The sequence below is a fragment of the Pogoniulus pusillus genome, chromosome 15 (genome assembly GCF_015220805.1).
Source record: "Pogoniulus pusillus isolate bPogPus1 chromosome 15, bPogPus1.pri, whole genome shotgun sequence".
Taxonomy (NCBI): domain Eukaryota; kingdom Metazoa; phylum Chordata; class Aves; order Piciformes; family Lybiidae; genus Pogoniulus; species Pogoniulus pusillus.
Window position 1 is genome coordinate 9,573,768 of NC_087278.1, and position 21,746 is coordinate 9,595,513.

The 21,746-nt window shown below is 50.5% G+C and overlaps 1 protein-coding gene and 1 long non-coding RNA gene across 2 annotated transcripts in view; both read left to right on the forward strand.

The window, feature by feature from the left end:
- Nucleotides 1-9,052, forward strand: part of LOC135181867 (uncharacterized) — a 61,114-nt gene extending 52,062 nt beyond the window's left edge. The window contains exon 4 of the long non-coding RNA XR_010305003.1: nt 8,799-9,052. This is a non-coding gene — a long non-coding RNA (uncharacterized LOC135181867). The remainder of the gene's footprint in view (nt 1-8,798) is intronic.
- Nucleotides 9,053-9,106: 54 nt separating this feature from the next.
- On the forward strand, nt 9,107-17,972 carry ELFN2 (extracellular leucine rich repeat and fibronectin type III domain containing 2). Its single transcript, XM_064155306.1, has one exon. It carries the CDS (start codon nt 9,458-9,460, stop codon nt 11,882-11,884), a length of 2,427 nt encoding a protein of 808 aa, XP_064011376.1. The 5' UTR covers nt 9,107-9,457; the 3' UTR covers nt 11,885-17,972.
- Nucleotides 17,973-21,746: the final 3,774 nt, after the last annotated feature.

Consider the following 21,746-nt stretch of genomic DNA (forward strand, 5'->3'; position numbering starts at 1 on the left):
CTTGTCCATCAGCACCCAGGAGTCCTTTTCTGCAGGGCTGGTTCACTCTGGCACTTTCTCCCCACCTACAATCATAGAATCAGCCGTGTAGAAAGTGACTTCCAAGATCATCCAGTCTGACCTAGCACCCAGCCCTGTCCACTCAACTAGACCATGGCACTAAGTGCCTCATCCAGTCTTCTCTTGAACACCTCCAGGGATGGTGACTCCACCACCTCCTTGGACAGCCCATTCCAATGCCAATCACTCTCTCTGTGAAGAACGTCCTCCTAACATCCAGCCTAGACCTCCCCCAACACAACTTGAGACCGTGTCCCCTTGTTCTGTTGCTGGTTGTCTGGCAGAAGAGACCAACCCCCACCAGGCTACAGCCTCAGATAGTTGTAGACAGCAATGAGATCTGCACAGAGATTGACCCCCATATACACTTGGCCTGCATGGACACCCCATCACCTATAGCAACTCTTCCACATATACTCCCCTTCTACATTGTGCCCCTGAAGCTAACACCCTGCCCCCTCCTCCTCCTTTCTCTTAAGTGACTCACAGCCCTGTGAGCTGGGGTCATTCAGCCTGAAGAAGACAAGTTTGAGGAGAGACAATATCACTCTCTATAACTACTTAAAAGGAGGTTGCGTTGAGGTAGGGGATGAGAGGAAATGACCTTAAGTTGCACCAGGACAGGTTTGGAGTGGACATTAGGAAAAAATGTATTCACGGAAGGGTCCTTGGGCACTGGAACGGGAAGGTGGTGGAGTCACCATCCCTGGAGCCATTTAGATGATGTTTGGATGAGGTGCCTGGGGACATGGTCTGACAGTTGTGTACAGGGAGTTGCTAGGTTATGGTTGGACTCAATGATCTTAAGGCTTTTTCCAACCAGGTGTTCCTGTGATTCATGCACAGCCAGGCACAGGCAGAGCCATCTTACCGTTGCATTCCCTATGGCAGGTCCCTGCAGACGGTCAGGCAGAGCCTGTGCTCCCTCCCCATTGCCAACAGGAACACTTGCTAAGCCTTTGCACTGCCTCATGTCTGGGCTCGCAGGATGACACCAAGGGGAGTGATATTTCCCAGGCACCCCTCTCCCAGGGATGGGGAGTGACAAAGGCAGCTTTATTGCTGCTAATATTTTTTTTATAGAACCTGCAATCCCTTGACATCTTCTCCTACCTGGAGAAAACTGCTTCCCGTGCCTACCCCCATGCACACACACGTGGGCTGCTTCCACAGGCTGGCTGGGTGGAGCTAGCTTGACGCAAATCCCCCTTAATCTGCAATAATCATATTAATATACAAGGTAACCATTTCACTTTGGAAAACAAAGGTGGCTTTCTGGCCTGCCAGGGAACCACTGGCATATGAAAGACCTTTCTGCCAATATTTATCACTCTAAAATAAGATTTAAGCTTCTAAAGCTCTCTCTTTTATGCTTCTGAGCTGCTTCGTTTTTGTCCCCTGAGCTTTCCTATTCTCTCTTCCTTGCTGCCTAACAAATTAGGCATCTACTCGCTGCTGGGGAGGCACGATGGGAGAGCAGAGCTTTAGATACAGACTCATGTTGGTGGGTTCTAATTTTTTTTTTTCCATGGTTAGTCTTTAGCTGTTCGGCCCAGAAAAGGTTTTCAGTTAAGCACTGTGCATTTTCTTGAGCCTAGATGTGTGGGTAATGCAGCTGGAACTTTAGGTTAACACCTGAGCATCTCCTTGGGGTAGTCCTGCAGCCTGTATTTCACCTCTCTGCCCTTCCTCACTGCAGGGCCTTATCATTGCTGGCTAGAATTGGAGCACTGAGAGCATCTTTGCAGCAGTGTCCTGTGAGGAGAAGCTGAGATCCTCTGTGGGCTTCCTCACCACGGTGTCCTGCTGGGGTCCTGGTGCTTTGAGTTTCTGTGTGTAAGGGACATCTGGAGATAGGGAGCTGTGAGCTTACTCCCTACTCATGGCAGGGCCAGACTAACTTTCGGTGTTCAGTTTTGGGCTCCCCAGTTTAAGGGACAGGGATCTGCTGAGAGGGTCCAGTGGAGGGCTATGAGGATGATTAGGGGACTGGAGGGCATGGCTTATGAGGAGAGGCTGAGGGACCTGGGGCTGTTTAGTCTGGAGAAGAGAAGACTTAGAGGGGATCTGATAAATGTTTTATCTGAAGGCTGGCCAGGAGGAGTGGGACAGGTTCTGCTCACCTGCTCCCTGGGATAGGACAAGGAGTGTGTGAGTTACAGCAAAAGAGGTTCTAGCTCAACACAAGGGGGAACTTCTTTACTGTAAGGGTCACAGAGCATTGGAATAGGCTTCCCAGAGAGGTCGTGGAGTCTCCTTCTCTGGAGACTTTCAAGGCCTGTCTGGATGTGTTCCTCTGTGATCTGTGTTAGATAGTATTGTCCTGCTCTGGCAGGGGGCTTGGACTCAATGATCTCCTTGGGTCCCTTCCAACCCCTAATATCCTGTGATCCTGTGATCCTGTATGTGACTGTAACCCCAGCAGTTACTGTAGATTCATATATAATGATATGAACCTGCCCAGAGCTGAACCACAGGATTTCTCTTCTGGCAGCACTCTGCCAAAGCTCACAAAGCCTCCAGCAGTGAGTGGCCAGCCTTCTGCAGGACCCACTGATACCAGTTCAACCCCTGTCAGGGATGAAGTCTTGGTCTGGTTAGTGACATGAAAACACTTTCTATTGCAGGAATTTCTAGGCAAACTGTACAACTTCTTTTATTTTTATGTTTCTTCCAAAGTCAGATTTTTGGAGCAACAGGGCCAATTGCATATAAATGTAACACTGGGATGGCTTTCAGAGATGCTGAGATTTTATGTGTTTCATGAAAACAGGGGGAATAAATTAGACAATAGAGAACATGAGAGAGAAAGAACTTTGCAGAGATCCATTAAAGGAATGAGAGCTGTGTGCACTGAACCCTTACTGGACACCAGAGAATCATAGAATCAACCAGGTTGGAAGAGACCTCCAAGATCATCCAGTCCAACCTAGCACCCAGCCCTGGCCAATCAACCAGACCATGGCACTAAGTGCCTCATCCAGGCTTTTCTTGAACACCTCCAGGGACAGTGACTCCACCATCTCCCTGGGCAGCCCATTCCAATGCCAATCACTCTCTCTGGGAAGAACTTCCTCCTAACATCCAGCCTGTACTTTCCCTAGCACAACTTGAGACTCTGCCCCCATGTTCTGTTGCTGGTTGCCTAGAAGAAGAGGCCAACCCCACCTGGCTACAGCCTCCCTTCAGGTACTTGTAGACAGCAATGAGGTCACCCCTGAGCCTCCTCTTCACCGGGCTAAACAACCCCAGCTGCAGTATAAGACATTCTCTCTCTCTTTCAGACACATACACACAAATGTCTTTCATGGCACAAATCTATGTGTCATCAGGCTTCCTGATCCCTCTTCTCTTGGTCTCAAACTGCTCAGGGATGCTGGGAGATCACACAGGGAACAGCCACAGATTTTTTACTCCATGACTCAGTGGTGACTCCTGCAATAAATTGCAGCATCCCTGAAATCAGTGGGGCTGATAGGGAAGGGGCTGCTGTCACCTATCACAGCCCTGCTGTGAGCTTCTCCCACAGCACTCTTACTAAAGACAAGGTCAAAAGGAAGGACCATCTCCAGGTGGTGATTTGAAGCACCTGCAATGATGTGCAGACCAGTAAGTATCACAGAAACTATCCAGCAGATTTGGAGAGTCCCTTAAAGTAAGGCACCAACTCCCAGTACCGCACACCTCTGGGAGCAGAGCTTTTGGAAAGTGGTTAGAGAAATCCTGGAAGAACCTTGAAGTCAAGAGATGGGGAGGCAAAGCCTTGTGGAGATGGTGCTCGTGCCCTGAGGCTCCCCAGGAGCAGGCAGCACGCTGAGCTGGGAAGAGGGCTGGTGCCCAGCTGCAGCACAAAGCACAAGAAAGCAGCAGGAGCTTTGGCCTGGTTTCGGGGTGTCCCCAGAGGAGCCAAGAATGTTTGGCAGGCTTTTAATGCATGCATTTGTAATGGCAGGCTCTTAGCACCGTTTAAGCAATGGTAGAATTAAGTGCTGCCTTTTCCAGTGCAGTGGGCCCCAGGGGGACAAGGTTGACAGGGTTAGAATTTCAGGCCCAAATTGCTGCTGCTGGTGGCTGCTCTGGTTGCCTTTTCAAAGTGTGGCCTCTATAATTTGTATCCTCACAGCCTTTCTAACCACTCAGCCCCCAGTTTGTCCCTTGTGGTTGTACCTGGTCTTATACCTGGAAATCTAACTAGTGACTGTACTCCTGTATCACCTCCTGTGCCACCTTCATCCTTGAGCCAGAGGTCTGTCTGGGGCTATCAGAACAACCATCCCCTGACTCGCATTTGGGAGTCTCCTCCCTTCCTCTTTCCCTCCCTACTCATTCCTCTGGATAGGGGACCCATCCTTGTCCTGTCCTTCCCACCTTCTCCATGCACTCTGGTGCAAAGAAATGTCAATATATAGAGACAACTGCTGGCAGGAAACAAACCTGAGGGAAGTCATTGGGAACTTGAAGCTGGTGGGTTGACTTTGTACCAGCCAAAAAGGGTGTAGCTATTCATGGACACAATGACATTACTGCTCCTTGATGCTCTTGCATGCATGAGGATGGCCAGGGACCAAAGGTACATGTAACAGCCTTTTGGGTTACATTGAAGAGCACTGGAACCCTACAGACCCAGCACATGGAAGAGGTGACCTTGCACCTACCCTGTGACATAGATCCCATGTCACAGCTTTTCTGTAACCATAGCCTCCCTCCAAAACAGGGTCTCCACAACTCATGCATCCCCCTTCCTCAGATCTCCTCTGGGATGGAGTTGCTTGCCTTTGCTCTTCCTGCCCACTCTTTTCCAACCCTATTTCTGCATGCTCTGTTGCTTGAGAGGCAAGAGAAGGAAACAGTCAACTCCACTGCCAGCACTTTTCAGGCCAGCAAAAAGGACAGAATGTTCCTTCCTGTCTGATTTATGTTCATCTAGAAGTAAACAGTTGAGGGAGGGCATGGTGCTGACCCCCATCCCTGTCCTCCCCTTGCCTATGAATTGCCAGCTGCTCCCAAAAGAGCAGGGCATGGCTGTGGTGGAGCTGGAGACTGGCACTCCTGTGGCAGCACTGCAGCAGGCACTGGTGGCATTGTGATGAGCTGAAATGGGGACAGGGCTGGAGGAGGCAGCTACTGGAATGGGCTGCCTGGGGAGGTGGTGGAGTCGCTGTCCCTGGGGCTGTTCAAGGCAGGACTGGACGTGGCACTTGGTGCCATGGTCTAGCCTTGAGCTCTGTGGTAAAGGGTTGGACTTGATGATCTGTGAGGTCTCTTCCAACCTTGGTGATACTGGTGATACTGTGATACTGTGAGGCCACAGACTGGGCTGGCCTCAAGGCCCTTCAGACCAGTGCAGTGGTGAAAAGAAGGGTGCCACTGGAGGAAGAATGGCAGAGTTTGCATGTTTCTTGCATGTAGCTTCCCTGGAGACCCAAGATGATCAATGTATCTGGTTTGAGGAAGGGCTTGGCCCTTGCTTTGGCCTGTGGCTGAAGGAAGGTTGCAGAGGCATTGCAGGAGTTAGGAAGCAGATCTTTGCATGGTGCCCTTCTTTTTATAGAACCACAGACTTGATTAAGCTGGGAAAGACCCTTCAGATCATTAAGTCCAACTGCCCACCACTAAACCACGTCACTAAGCACCACATCTTCTAAATACCTCCAGGCTCCCTGGGCAGCCTGTTCTGATGCTCAGCAACCCTTTCAGCGAAGCCGTTTTTCCGAGTACCCAATCTAAACCTCCCCTGGTGCAACTTGAAACCATTTCTTCTTGTCCTGTCTCTTGTTACTTGGAAGCAGAGACTGACAGCCACCTTGTTACAACAAGCATCCTTTCAGATAGTTGTAGAGAGGGATAAGGTCACCACCTTATTTTCCATCCACTCCCTAATCCAGTCACCACTTTCTTTTCCAGGCTGCTAGGATATCACCTCCTCCAACCCCTCTCTGTGCTACTTAAGTGCAGCTCCCAGAGTGAGGATGAGGTGGTCACAGCAATTACCAGGGAGGAGCTGCAGAGGAATGCAGCCCTGGCCTCAGAGTTTCTCCCTGTGAACCATGAACAAGCTTCATCAGGCACTGATGACTTCAGCCCAACATTTGGCACAGCCTGCTCTACCAGAATAGGTCAAAGCAAAGGGGATGGGAGGTTCCTGTGTGGAGTTGAATGTTTTGCAGGGTGTCTGATGAGGTGAGACAGACAGGCCAAAGTGTAACACTCAGAAAAGGATGCTAACTGAAATCTGGGCTAAACTTTTCATTGCTTGATGAGGGGCATCCCCTGGCCTCTTCAGAGTAGGCACACTTTGGCCACCAAGTGTGCAAAAACTGTGATTTTATCTGTGATGGTTTGGGTGTTACTTGCCCCCCCTACACTTTGGAAATCATCCAGGCTAGACTCAGCCAGCTCTGGAAATTGAATGAAGCTTATATTTACAGCTTAGCAGAATATACAAGCAGATATTTACAGTATATACAGTTATATACAGAAATATACAAGGTAAAAGGTAATACAGAAACACAACAGCCCTCCCAGAAACCTGAGTCCCCAGGAGGGGCTGCCAACTGTTCATTCACCTTCTCCCAGCCCTCTCAACCTTCCCCCAGTCCCAAGGAAGAATGGAGGTTCGGCCAGGGGGTTAGGAAGCAAAGTGGATTAATCAGAGAGATGGCAGAGAGGCTGGAGAGAGAAAAAAATGCAGCTCCGAGCTCCCCAGCAGAAGCAGTAGTGCCTTATCTAGGTTTGCATTCTTGTTCTTATACCTCTCAGCAAGCCTATGAGTGAAGTAGACCTCATTCTGTGTCCCTTTCACAGCCTGTAATCTAGTCCTTCTCACCAAAACATTCTAGCCTGCTTCAAACTAGCACATTATCTGCCACAGTTTTGTTCAGTGGAAGAGACTGGGCAAAGTGAAGGAGCATTAGAGAGAAAAGTAAAGGGACAGAGAAGGTGTGGAAGTTTGGCTGGATCTCTGTGTGGAGTCACCTCTGGAAAGGTGGAACAAGGCAAGGGACAAGCTCTGAAGAATATCAGAAGCCTGGGGGTCCCAACCTGTAGAGTGCCAGATGTGCCTCCTTTCTGATGCATCTGGGGAGACAGTGTCAGGAAATTATTTCTCATTGGATTATAAGGCTGAGAAACAAAGCAACAGACTGTAAAAACCTCTGCCTTCTGCTTCAGTGCTGGCTGATGCAAAGCTGAGGCAGCAGCTGGAGGCCATCATATGACAGCCACAGATGACATGAGTTTTGTGGCCTCAGATGCCGAGCTGTGGGGAACAGAGGCTTGCTTTCTGTCTTTTCCATTGGTCTAGCTCTTCTCTCCCTCCCCTTCCCCATCTTGGCTTTACTTTTTGGATTATTGAATATTTAAGTGTTTCTCTGTGACACTATCTCTGATCCTTTAATCCAGCTGGCCTGGTAATTCCACAGACCCAAATCAGCTCAGATTTCTCCACAGACGTAAGCCTTGTTCCTCAAGGGTTCACTCCTCCTCCACTTATCTTCCTTCATTTTATTTCTGCCCTTTGTATCTCTGTGCTAGAAATTGGTTTGGCTTTTGCAGCAAAAGCTTCAGTGATATCTTTAGTGAGCAGTCTCTCCCCAAAATAAAAGGAGCAAGAGGGAATCTTTATTTTTCATTAACTAAGAATCTTTGCTCTATTTTTTATTGTTTTATTTCTCCTCAAAATCTAAAAAAAAAAATTGCCTACATTTTCTCTGCTCTATGAAATTATTTCCTAGGAGAAAACCCCTGCCAGGCTCCTGTCTCAGCAGAGTGGGAGAATAGTTGAAGCCGTAGCTGGAGGAAAGGGTGCTCCAGGCTGCCCTTCTCAGTCAGAATCAGGATCTTGCCCGTGGCCCAAAACCACACTGAAGCAAATGTCACTTTGATGCTGATTCCTGCAAGGTGTCCTTTTCCACAGCAGTGCAATGTTCACAAACCCCCAAGGAAAGGTGGCAAGGCAGGAAGGTGGAAGCTGTGCACCTCTCTCTGGTGGGAGTTAGGTGGGTGATGTGCTCCAGCTCAGGACTGCTGCCATTTCTGGGTGAGAGACTGGAGGCTGGTATTTGACACATTGCCTTCACCCTGCCCCCTCTCAGCATGCTCAAGCCAGGCTGGCTCACCTCAACAGCCTTGTCCCTGCACCGAGTGGCAGGGACAATTTTTAGAGCACAAGTGGTTACACATGACTTGAATTATTTATCCCTCTTGCATCAAGGAAGGAAGGAAACCAAGAAAAAGGTGTTGCTTTTTTCCTTTTTCTTGTCAGAGGGAGGAGATTTGTGTGTTTCTCTACTTCGTGTATGCTGTGCACACCATCTTCAGGTAGCTGAAAATCAATCCTTGGCTGTGGATGTGCTTGGGGCTGCTTTTGTTTATGCCAGAAGTCTTGATCCTCTTACAGCCTTCTATTTCCCACCCTCCATCCCCTTCGCCTTCTTCCCCCTTTTACCCCTTTCTGCTCCCTTCTACCACTGCCTTCCCCTGTGTCCCTGGCTGTGTTCACGTTACCTTGGAGAACCCAGGTACCCTTCTGTGTTCTCCTGATACAGGAGTATCCAGTGAGGGTTCCCTTCTCAAAGGCTTATCAGCGTGCCAGGCATCGCCCCTTACTTGAACCCCCTCCCATAATCCTGTGTCACCCCCATCTTCTTTTTCTCCTGAGCCCTTGCCGCCAGTGCTCTTATCACAGAGGCCCCTCCAACTGATGTCTCTTCTCGTCTCCCGTGTGTTTTCTTTTCCAGATTCCAGTGACAGATGGATCTCTCTCGTGCGCACTTGCTCTTTCCCTCTCTGGCTTCTTTTTGTTTTCCATGTGTTTGATCTGAAGCTCTGAAGCTTCTCAGAGGGAACTCTGGAGAGACCGAAGAGAAGGAGAAGGAACCAAGGAAGTGTGAGCGACAGAGGAGGCAGCCCTGCCTTGTTCTTGCGATTTGGAAATCACACCGTGGAGGGATGGGGGAAGACTAGAGGCTGGGAGAGGCTTTTCTTCTTTTTTTCTGGGGGTGAGTTCAGCGTGGGTGGGGGGTGGGTGGGAGGGAGAAAACTGGAAAAGGTGGATGAGTCGCTCATCAGGCAAGATTAGTTATCCTCAGCCGGGATTTTCGTTTAGAAAAGAAGCACAAGGTAGTGCCCATCCAGACCAGTCATCCACGATCATAGCTTTTGGGTGTGCTGAAAGCAGACTGTGTGTGTTCTGCCTGCTCCGTGCTCCTGGCTTGACCTAGAGGGCAAGAAGAAATAATGGTGACGACATCCAACAGAACTGGGATGCTCACGCCCTTCCGCTGCTGAACCCCGGTTACTGCTCCTTTCTCTTCCCTCTGCCCCTTAATTTCCTTTCCCTGTGGTCCTGAGTTTTGGGGTTGGTTTGTTTCTCTTTCTTTTTATTTTTTTTCTCCTGATGAGGGCACCACTGCAGACCATGATGTGCCTGGGGTTGTGGGCAGCTGCCCTGCTCTGCTTGTTTTCCCCTGGCACCGTGCGAGGTGACTGTTGGTTGATTGAGGGGGACAAGGGTTACGTGTGGCTGGCCATCTGCAGCCAGAACCAGCCCCCGTATGAGACCATCCCCCAGCATATCAACAGCACCGTGCACGACTTGCGTCTGAATGAGAACAAGCTCAAAGTGGTGCTGTACTCCTCCCTCAACCGCTTTGGCAACCTGACTGATCTGAACCTGACCAAGAATGAGATCTCCTATATTGAGGATGGGGCTTTCATGGGCCAGTCAAACCTCCAGGTCTTACAGCTGGGCTACAACAAACTCACCAACCTGACGGAGGGCATGCTGCGGGGCATGGCCCGCCTCCAGTTCCTCTTTGTGCAGCACAACCTGATTGAGCTGGTCACCCCAACTGCCTTCTCGGAGTGCCCCAGCTTGATCAGCATTGACCTGTCATCAAACCGCCTCAGCCGCCTGGAGGGGAACACTTTCACCAGCTTGAGCAATCTGATGGTGTGTGAGCTGGCTGGGAACCCCTTCAACTGCGACTGCAGCCTCTACAGCTTTCTTAACTGGCTGGCACTCTTCAACAATGTCACCAAGAACTATGACCGGCTCCAGTGTGAGACTCCACGGGAGTTCGCTGGGTACCCACTTCTGGTACCTCGGCCTCACCACAACCGCAATGCCATCACCATCTTCCAGTCCATGTGCAGAGGTGGCACCATCCCCTCCCTTTCCAGGGCCAACCCCACTCCTTACACGCCTGACTCCCAGAGAGATCTAGATGAAGGCTCAGCCATCAGCCCTGGTGACTTCCTCTCAGTCAAGCCTCCAGCCTCCTCCACCACTGACTCCTCCTTCAGTCCCAGCATCAAGCTCCATGATGTCACCATCACCTCAGCCATTCTGATGGTAACCATCCCCATGCCCTACAGTAAGATGTATGTGCTGGTCCAATACAACAACAGCTACGTTTCTGACATAGCCACACTGAAAAGCAAGAAAGAATATGTCACTGTCAACAAGTTGAAGGCCCACACAGATTATACATTCTGTGTGGCCTCCATTCGCAACAACAGGCGCTACAACCACACTTGCCTGACCTTTGCAACCCGGAGCAAAGGCAGGGAGGATCCCATTTCCAGTACTTCTACCACCACCCATTATATCATGACCACCCTGGGTTGCCTCTTTGGGATGGTCATTGTCCTGGGGGTGGTGTACTACTGCCTGCGGAAGCGGAGGATGCAGGAGGAGAAACAGAAGTCCCTCAATGTCAAAAAGACCATTCTGGAAATGCGTTATGGGTCAGATATAGATACCAGTACCATGGTCCATCCTTCCCAGAAGCTGGGTGAGCCACCAGTCATCCCTGTCTCAAGAATGTCCTCCATTCCTTCTATGATTGGGGAGAAGTTGCCTCCATCAAAGTCAATAGAGGCTGGGATGGAGACTCCTAAAGTCACCACTAAAGGTAACTACATTGAGGTGCGGACTGGTGGTGGGGATGGACTGGAGCGAACCCAGCGGGACGAGGATCTGAGAGAACTTGACAATGGGCAAGGCTCAGCTGCTGAGATCTCTACTATAGCCAAGGAGGTAGACAAGGTCAACCAGATCATCAACAACTGCATTGATGCCCTCAAGCTGGACACAGCCTCCTTCCTGGGTGGTGGGACTGGTGTTGACTCAGATATGGCCTTTGAGTGCCAGTCCATCCCAGCCAGTTCCTCGGGTGGGCTAGAGCGGCCCAGCTTTCTTTCCCCAGCCTACAAGGAGAGCTCCCACCACCCTTTGCAGCGCCAGCTCAGCGCTGATGCTGCCGTGGCCAGAAAGACCTGCAGCATCTCCTCTAGTGGCTCCATCAAGAGCGCCAAGGTCTTCAGCTTGGATGTGCCTGACCACCCACCGCTCAGCAAGTCTGACTCCAAATACATTGAGAAGGGCAGCCCACTCAACAGCCCTTTGGATCGTCTTCCTTTGGTGTCCCCAGGTGCCATCCACCACTTGGAGGTGAAGCCTTCTTACCACTGCAGTGAGCACCGACACTCCTTCCCGGCTCTGTACTATGAGGAAAGTGCAGACACCTTGAGCCAGAGGGTGTCCTTCCTCAAGCCACTCTCCAGGTCCAAGCGAGACTCCACATATTCCCAGCTCTCCCCCAGACACTACTTCTCAGGCTACTCTTCCAGCCCTGAGTACTCATCAGAGAGCACCCACAAGATCTGGGAGCGATTCCGGCCTTACAAGAAGCACCACAGGGAGGAGGTTTACATGGCGGCTGGGCATGCCCTGCGGAAGAAAGTTCAGTTTGCCAAGGACGAGGATCTGCATGACATCCTGGATTACTGGAAAGGAGTCTCTGCTCAGCAGAAGCTGTGACTCTCCCTTGCTCTTTCCAAGGAAAAGCAGAACAAAACAAGACCCCCTCCCCAACAAACCAGATAAAAAACCCCCAACAAAACAAAAAACAAACCATGCCACTTGACTGTGAAAAATAAACACCAACAAAACCCTCCCGTCAAAGACAAAACTGACAGAATCCTTTCTTAAAGTTTACAACAACAACAGCAAACTCTCTCACACACAGACACACAGACACCCCCCACCCCCCACCCCCAGATTGTTTCTACTGTGTTATGGGGACCACTGTTTTGCCTGCAGATGGTTGGGAGGAGTATCCTGCTCTGACACTGTGGTAACGGCACTGGAGCGCAGGTGGGTGGGAATGGCCTGGGAGGAGGTGACAGCAGTGGCAGGGGGAGGGCAGGGGTAGACTCCCACTGGATATGAAACAGTTGTGAACTCTTGCTCTTTCTGTTCCTGTTGAGGGCTGGTTCTTCTTTTTGGATGGGAGGGGAGAGCTTCGGTCTAGAAGGCTTGTCTGCCCACCTGGCACACCTGGTTTCCCAACTCTTCCATCACTCATTTTACCCTCATTTCTTTCAGCAGTGGAGGCCTGGCCCCTTCCATGATAGGTGGGATTTATTGAAGGAAATTAGCTGCTTCTTTGCCTTTGCCCTTCCCCACCCTTCTCTGTCAAAGCTCCCTAGGCTTGCACTTTCTGTCTAGATATTTCATGGAGCTCCATTCTCCCCAGAGGATGGAGAAGAAGTGTGAAGGAACAAGAGAGGCAAGGACCTCCGTGCAGCAGGCTCTGTGCTCTTGCTGATCTAACTGGTTTCCTTCTCCTGCCATGTTGTTGATGATGAATACCAGCAATTCTGGAGTGACAGAAATTCTCCAGGTCTGCTCAGAGATAGTAGGAATGTGCTCTTTGTCCTGGCAAGCCAAGTCCTCAAGGAGTGGTGGAGGAAAAGACAGCCAGGCCTAGTCTCACAGAGGTGTAAAGGGTTCCCAGCTCTCCACCAGTGTCACAGGTCCAAGATCCTCCCTACCATACACACCTGTACTCAGGCTGCCCTTGTGCACTAAGTTTGCTACTTTCTGTTCATGCTTCCCTTGCTGTAAAGAAGGGACGTGGAGAGGAGCTCAGCAGAAGCTGTTGCAGCTCTTGCCTTGCACCATGAGGTATGAGGTGGATGTGCACAAGGAGAACGTCACTCAGTGTCAAGAATAGGATTTGAGTTGCTCACCTCACTGGGTTGATAGAAAAGCCACAAAGTATTATTCCCTTTGAAAAGGCCATGGACATTTTGACATAGATAGGAGACAGCCTAGGTTGAAGGCAGAAGCACAGGGCATGAAGGGGATGCAAGACCGGGGCCTGGGAGTAGCCCAGGAAGGATGGCTCCAGAAGAGGCTCCCTTTGTGTGTGCAGCCACACTGTGTATGCTGGGATTGAAGAGGATACCAACCTCTGGATGACAGTATTCCTTTGAATACTTGGAGACCCTCATGAGAGTCAGAGCAACCTATCACTTCCTAAATCCTCCATCTTCTGACAGTTAGCTGTGACAGATATTTCTTAGGGATCCTTTAATATCTTACCAAAAAGCCAGAGTAATTTGCTACGTCCCAACCTCTGTCCCTTGGATAAAAGATCTACCACAAAGCTGGGAATGAGCACACTGCTCTCCCTACTTTCTCCCGTTTCTGAGCAGCCCAACAAAGCACAATCTTGGTGCCATCTGACCCAAAGTTTACTTGTGAGGCTGGGGTGCTGCCTGCCGAGCGCACCTTTCTGTAGCACAGCTCCTCTCCATGAGCTGCACACGCTGCTCAGCTCAGTCAGGATGAGGGTGAGGGCTTGTGCTATGCTGGCCTTTTCTAAGTAGCTATTTTCTTTCTGAGTTGCTCCTTAGAAGCCCCAGCATTTTGGGCACTCACAGGAGAATGATGAGGGTGTAGGAGCTTCTCTGGGAGGGATTTGCACACTGGGTGTAGAGAGTCTGCCTGTTATCTGTCAGGTAATAGCTCTGGCAGCTGTGAGAGCTGGTTTCTATGCTGCAGGTGACATGACTTCTTTTTCTGCAAGTTACAAGCAGAACTGGGCAGAACTTGGTGCGCAAAAATCAGAGGGGGAATCCCCAAGGTCTGAACCTATGAAGATCTGTGGGGTTCCTTCCTTGTAGGGATGCTGATATAATCCTAAAATGGGTCCTTATTGCCTCAGCCTCCCTCACTGTCAGTCTGCTTCCCCACAGTCAAAGCATCAATTTGCCTTGAGTCCAGAGGTATTCCTGGGACTGACTCCACACTGTAAGAACCATTCCAGGCCAGAGGGAGAGCTGTGCACACACACACATGTGTGCATATGTGCGGGAGAATGCAGGGAAGTCACATCACTGCTGCCAGACACTCCTTCATGTTGGGTCAGTGCAGCAAATCAAGAATGGTAAATGTTGTGGGAGACGCTTAGGCACAGCACAGACCTCTCCAGCTACTAGGAGGAGAGATCCCAGTGATCTTCCAGCGTAGCAGCCATCGAAGCAGGAAAGAACAATGGCTGGGGTGTAGAACTGGACAGGGAAAAAGAGATGATAGGTATGGGGAGATGGAGTCCTGTTCCTCTTCCCATGTCTTCCCTACCTGTGCTTCTCTGCTGCATGGTCTTGTAATCAGTCCCATTCAGCCTATATTTTCGAGGGGACCATTAACTTCTACTGGTTTCTTCTCCTTCTCTCCGTCACCCCAGCGAGGCAGAAAAGAAAGGTGAGGGATAAAGATATCATCAGGCCCTTCTTTTGCCTGCTGTGGGGTAAGGCTGGGAAGGAGGGAGCAGCCACTTCTCTCCAAGCTGTAGGCCCCCCACTCCAAACCAGTGGGTGAAGTTTGCACAAGACGGACTGTTCTGTGGGAGGAAGAGGGCAAGGGAGGGGCACAAAGAATCTCCGCTTCCTTCCTCCTCCCTTCTTCCTTGTCCTGCTCCCTCCTCAGGGTCGAGGGCTCACAAAGTGGCTCTAGTCCTGTTGGAGGAAAGCAGATTTACCATTCAATTTGCATGATGATTTTGCTGTATCTTTTCTGAGCAAACACCTGTTGTGTATGTACCAGTTTGTTGGAATTTAACCCCCTCCCCCACAGTCTCTCCTGTCCTTCTCCCTGTTTTCACTGCTCCTTTCATTCATCCCTGGTACGATTTTCTGAAGGCCTCCTACCAGTTTGGCAGGGAACACTCCCTACAGAGAAGCCAACACAATCAGCCCTATAAAAAACATTCCTTCTTTCCAGTCTCCTCCTCCACTTGCCCTAATTGTGGTCTCTCAGATGCTTTTCAGGGTCGCGTGTGCGAAGGGGGGGGGTGTTCTATACCAAAGGCCTGCTCTTTCTAGTGGTCATAACTTCTCTTAATTATTTAGAAACAAAACTGAGGCCCATCAAGGTAGCTCTCATAAGAGAGATTGTCAGTACCATCCCCATGCCCTGTTTCCTTTTCTCCCAAATCCACAAGCAAGGCGATTCTTGGGGGTACCAGTAGTGCTTCGTCTACAGGGAAGTCTCGGATACATTAAAAGCTTGGTGTGGAGCTGGCTGCAGTCCCTTAGAAGACCTCCCACTATCTCCCTCCCACTGATTGCAGGGAGCTCTGGATTGGGTCTGTCCTACCCCTCCTCTCCTGTGGCTAGCCCTGGCAGAGGGCAGGGCATGCTGAAACCTTTAAGGTCTCTGTGATGGAAAAAGGATAGAGAGACTATCTGAAGATTCTAAGTCCTCTGTGGCTGTTTTGGCTAAAGTCCCTCATGCCTGCCTTCTCCCAGGGCATCCACGGGACAGAACTAGGATCAGCCCCTTTCACATTTTCTTTCTAGTTTGATGGCTCTTGGCACAGAAAACGAGGGTTTAGTTCACCTCACTGGAGAATATGGAGGATAAGGAATGAGGTTGAGTGTTGACCCCAGGAACAGGCTTACTGGGGGCAGCCTGGGCTGAGTTCCTGTGCCCAGAAGAGCAAAGGTGACACCCTAGTCATGCTGTTCCCTCGGGGTAAACCTCTTTCCCACCCCTGCTGGTGCTGCCCCTGCTTATGCTGCAGTACCACGTTCCCCTCTCCCCGTCCTCAGTCTTCCATACTGAAAAAAATCCCTCCCGAGGCAGGTGTGAAATATTCATGACTGACAAATGAAGATTTATGTCGGGCTGAGGAGGCCTCTGTGTGTTTGCAATGCTAATCAGCCAGCCTTCCTTGAGGAGGCTCTGCCAGGCGGGCTGGGGGGAAGGAGGGGGAATGCAGAAGCGAGAGGGGAAAAGGAGCTGAGGAAGAGAGAGGAAGGGCAGACACAGCAGAAGTGAGGAAGGTTTGGTGGGACCAAGGAATGGGCAGGCAAGGAGACAACAGACAGAGGGATATAGAGGGAGTGGAGAAGAGGGACAGGTTGGAAAGACCAGGGGAAGGAGATGACCACATTGGAAAGAATGGGATGCTAATGGGAAAAAGGGACCAGTAAGAGAAAGAGTTGAGTGCAGGAGTGGAGGCTGCTGGGAGGGGGTGAGGAGTAAGTCAGCAGTGCCTGAAGAAAAAGGCTGGCCAGAATTCATGACGAGCTGTGCCCCTGTCTGTAAGGCAGATCTCAGTGCCACAGGGCGGGCAGCTGCCACATGGGCAGGAGCTGGACCAGGGGCCCCAAAAGCACATTTGCCATGCTTGTTGCTGACTGGAAAGCTCAGGTGCACCTGGAAGGACACGCAGCCTTGGGGAGCCTGGACAAGGCCCCTTCCACTGCCACCACCTCCTTCAACGCAAGCTGCAGGCAAGAAGAATCTCATGGAGCTGTGTCCTCTCGCTGGAGCCAGCCTGCTGCTGATCCGCCGTCTGAGCGCGAGGAAACGTCTTCGGGGTGGCTAGATGTGGGACGAACACCGAGCGCCACCCTCCCCTAAGCTGTGGGGGTCTCTTGAGTGTTGAGAGAGCCTGCCCCACCTCAGCTGCCCCCTGCCCACCCTGGCTGAGGCAGGTGGGTTTGGGTCTTTCCCAGAGAAGGGCCAGAGCGAGTGTCTGTTGCCTCCCTTGTACACACGCACGCACTCCTGCATCCCGTCCCTCCAGCCGCTTGGGCCTTCTACTGTGAGGGGCGTCCTCGGTCTGCCTCCCCTCGCCCTCCTCTGCCATGTGCCGCGGGGAGATGTCTCTATACCTCTCTGCGCGCAGTCCCACCGGGGCGGCTCCCTGCGCGGCTGCCCCAACCCACCCCCACGGCCCCGCCTGGAGAGAGGGCAGCCTCCGCCCAGCTTCTCCCTCTCCCACAGGATGGGCACTTTGTCTTCTCCTCGCCCCGCCGGGAGGTAAATAACTCCTTCCCCTCTTTACAGTCTCCCCTCCGTCTGCCCCATCCTTGCGCCTTTGGCTTGGCCTTTGCCTCCCCCGTAACTACCACCGCCACTGTGAGGCCTTGCTCTTGGGTGGCCTGTCCCCACCGCCTGCCCTCTGCCTTCCCTGGGGGGGGATAAGGTAGAGGCTGGCTGGCTCAGGCCAGACCCTCCAGGGCTGGTACGGCTGGTCCATCCACAAGCACAGCACCTGGGGCGAGGGGGTGGGAAGGGACAGGCAGCTGCTGGGCACAGAGCCAGGGGTATCAGCCCTTGAATGTAAGGAAGGGCCTGGGAGGCAGCTGCTGGGACTGGCTCCTTGTGGCCTCTTTGGTGTTCCTCCTTCTGTAACAACCCTGTGACGCCCCCCCCCACCCCGGTTGTGTATGGACAAATTTGAGTTGGAGTTATGTCCTTTTCTTCTTCTTTCCCCCCTCCTCTTTCTTATATTCTTTTAATGTTTTCTTCTATCTCTTTCTTTTCTTTCCCTTTTCTTTCTTTCTTTCTTTCTTTCTCTTTCTTTCTTTCTTTCTTTCTTTCTTTCTTTCTTTCTTTCTTTCTTTCTTTCTTTCTTTCTTTCTTTCTTTCTTTCTTTCTTTCTTTCTTTCTTTCTTTCTTTTCCTCTTTTCTTTTCTCTTTCTTTTCTTTCCTTTCTGTGTTTTAAAACTGAATGGCACGAAATCGTTTTTCCTCAACTTGGAGATTCCTGTATGGAGAAAATCAATTTCTATATTTGCAATAAATTTCTTATTTAAAAAAAAAATTCCAAAAAACAACGAAGAAAGACTACAAAAAGCTGCTTCTGAGTCCTTTTTTTTTTTTTTTTGCAGCCTTGTTTTGTAGAGGGTGGGATGGAACAGGGTACAGGAGAAACCAAGAAAGCTGGGATGGGACATGGGAGAAGGATTGGGGGTTTCTCCCAAGCACCCAGTGATCGTCTGCTCTCCACACACACACTCACACACAGTTTCCCAGCCCTGGAATATCACTTTGCCTGGACACCTCCTCATTTTCACTCAGTCCTCAGTTCTGCTATGAACTGATCCCCTCCTGCAGGGATCAGCATCCATTCTGGGCATGCACTCAGCACTTCCTGGATGCAGGGCAGCAATTCCTTGCCCATCACCTACATACCAAATCCTTAGCTGGTTGTGAGAAGCATCCTCTGCCTAAGCTCCAGAGCTCTCTGGAGGAAGGCAGTCCAGGCTGGGTGATTCGGCCATGGATAATGACTGAGCAATCTGTAGCCTAATCCACCAGCAGATACCCTGATCTCAGCTCTTCCTAAGCATCAATATTTAAAGTCAAGAATACAGACAGCAAATCCGTGGCTATTGGTGCATTTATATACTTAATTAGGCCAATTTGTGTATGGTGACATAGCAGCCCTTCCCTTGCATGCTTTGTCTCTTCTCTGCCTCCTGTTTTTTTCCTCATTCCGAGTTTCTTCCAAGAGTGGCGCTCCTGTTTGGCTCAGAGGGTTTCTTCTTCTGCCCTTGCACATCCAGCTTTGATCAGATAAGTCTAACCATGGATTCTGAGTTTCCTCCTTGGGTGTGCTGAGCTCACAGCCTCTGCTCCTAGTGTAGGGAGGGGCAGGAATAAATGATCCTGGGGGGTTGTGAATATAAACACAACAGTGACTTTCAGCTCCTGGATATGCACGCTGCAGTAGCTGATGACTCTTATTAATGCTTGAATTGATTTTAGAGCAGCCTTGGGGGCAGATGCTACTACAGGCAGATGCTTCACAGTCTGACGCGTTCTTCATTGGACTTGGGAAGAATGATTGAGTGTGGGAAGGAGTGATGCTGGGCTGTGCACCTCCAGGGGGATGGACAGCAGTGCAGAACGTGGAGCAGCTCTGCTGGGGTTAATGTGATGCGTGGAAAGCTGGAGCTTTGGGTCAAGGTGGTGCTCCTGGCATCTGCATCTCCGCAGTGCAGGGATATGGGCTTTGTGAAACAGAGGATCTCAAACTTTGGGAGGAATGAATGCACAAATTACAAAGAGGTGTAATCTAATCAGTGGAGTGCCCCCATGCTGTTTATTTTGCTGCTAAATTCGATTTTGTCTCCACAGTCCCTACATTTCTTCTGGTTGCTCTGCCACGGGCATAAGAAAGGACAAGATGTATCTGCAGATGCTGTCTAGGGGAAGCTTTGGGAAGAGAGGACTGTCAGGGATGAAGTGATCACAAATGTTCTCAAGCCAGCTGCGTATTGCAGCTCTGAGGGGACACAGAAGCACTGTAATCAGCCCTCTGGGCCAAAATGATCTGTGATGAAAGAGTTAAGCAGTGCCTGAGAGTTAAGCAACATTTGGCTGATTCCAGGCAGAGACCTTGGGAGTCCTTCACTCTGCACCAGGTTTGTAAGGTGGTGTGTCCAGAGTGGGGACGAGGTGTGAGCTGCATCTGGGAGTCTGTGTTGTTCTCTCCAGTGCCTTTGAGTATAGCTGTGTCCAACTGATGCAATCCCTCCAGCAAACCACATTGACCTCTGCCTCCAGAACCTCCCTGGTGAGGCATGATGGCTATGTTGTGGAGTGGGCAAAAGGCTCAGTGCTCTGCTGTGAAGAGTAAAGTGGCTGCAGTGGACAGTGGGAGGGAGGGAGTCACCTGGGTGCCAAGCAGACCCATCGCAGCGAACAGGGCAGCTTTCCACAGCCTCGTGTTTTAGGCTGGCTGCAGATTCAGGAAGACAATTTTGTGTGGTTGGTTCACGCTGATGTGGTTCTTTTTTGCCCCCATGAAGTTCAGTAACTTACCCAAGCAGAGGCAGAACTGCCTTGTCCACAGCACCTTTGCTGGAAGCCACGCAGGACAGCTGAGACCTCTGCGAAGTGTGGGCACGCATGTGCACATGTGCTGTGGGACCAACAGGCAAGTGGGCAACATTGCCCTCTTCTGGGCTGACTGTCAGGTCTGGCACATCGTCTCTGGTGGAACTGCAGGCTCCTAGGTGAATTCTGCTTCCCCTGCAAAGGTGACACCTTTCTGAGCTTTGGTCTCCTGTTCGGATCCTGGTGGCTTTTGCAACAGCCAGGTCAGCTGGGGAGATATCACTGCTCACTGCACCTCCAGTGCCTGGGAACCCTGGGCCGAGCCTAAGAGAGCCCTCAGGAATCACTTACCTCCAGAAAATACTGACTTCAGTGGAAACAGTAAGCAGCAGCTCTGAAGGGCAGGGAGCAAATGGATGACTGTGTGAGGACCACACTGCTGACAACTGTCACAGAGGAAGAAGGCTGGGGAGTGGTCAGGCCAACATCTTTCCCTAGGTCTTGGGTGAACTTAGGTAAAACACAAAGATGTGTGTCGTGCAGAGTTGGAGGACAGACTGAGAACTGCACAGAGCCCAGGGGGATTTGGGAGTGCAAATGCACGGTTGGTAGGCATCCTTTTTAGCATGGGAGCAAAGGACATCTCTGAACAACCTGTGTGTCTCCCTTCTCATCCTTGGAGGAAGCACAAAGTGGGAGAAGGCAAACTCAAACATCTTGAGAGCGAAAGATTTAGAAGCGAAAAGGCAAGAGAGATGGAAGGAAGACTCAGATATGCAAGGAATAGGTTCACATGCATAGTTAAGATGATGGCTGGATTGGTGTCACTGACGTGTCACAGTATCATAGAATCATAGAATCAACCAGGTTGGAAGAGACCTCCAAGATCATCCAGTCCAACCTAGCACCCAGCCCTATCCACTCAACTACACCATGGCACTAAGTGCCTCATCCAGGCTTTGCTTGAAGACCTCAAGGGACGGTGCCTCCACCACCTCCCTGGGCAGCCCATTCCAATGCCAATCACTCTCTCTGGCAAGAACTTCCTCCTAACATCCAGCCTATACCTGCCCCGGCACAACTTGAGACTGTGTCCCCTTGTTCTATTGCTGGTTGCCTGGGAGAAGAGTGTTCACTTTCATGTTGGAGTCAATGACAGCTTATGGCATGGTGAAAGTTAAGAAAGCCTTTGAGCTGAAGCAGTGACTGCATTATTTCTCTGGCTTTTCAAAAGGAGGCATTTGACATTAATGATTTGGTTATTAAGAGCAATCCTTTTGCACTTCTAAGTTCTAAACCAATTGTTGATTTTCCAAGAGTAAAACCAAAAATGCTATTAAAAAAAAAAAAAAAAAAAAAAAAGAGAGAAAGAGCAAAGTATCATTTAAAGCTGCTGCGTTTCTTTTGTGTGGTTATTAGTCACTGCTAACAATCATCCCTTCAAATAGAAATTGATAATTACAACATAGAGATTAAATTGTCAGTTTGTCCAAGTGATTCTGCCACAGGCTTGGTGAAACTATGGCAGAGTGCAGAACTGCTCCCTGCCTTGGCTTCTCAAGTATCCCACATCTTCCTTTCCCTCATCAGGCTCCCTTCAACAGAGTCCACCTTCACAACGTGGTGATATGACACACCTTTCAGTGGGACTGGCAGACTACTCGAGGTCTGACACTTGACACGCATCCTCAGAGGCAAAAGATTCACTCTGAAATGGGTCAAGAACTGGCTGGAGAGTTGGGTCCTGAGAGTG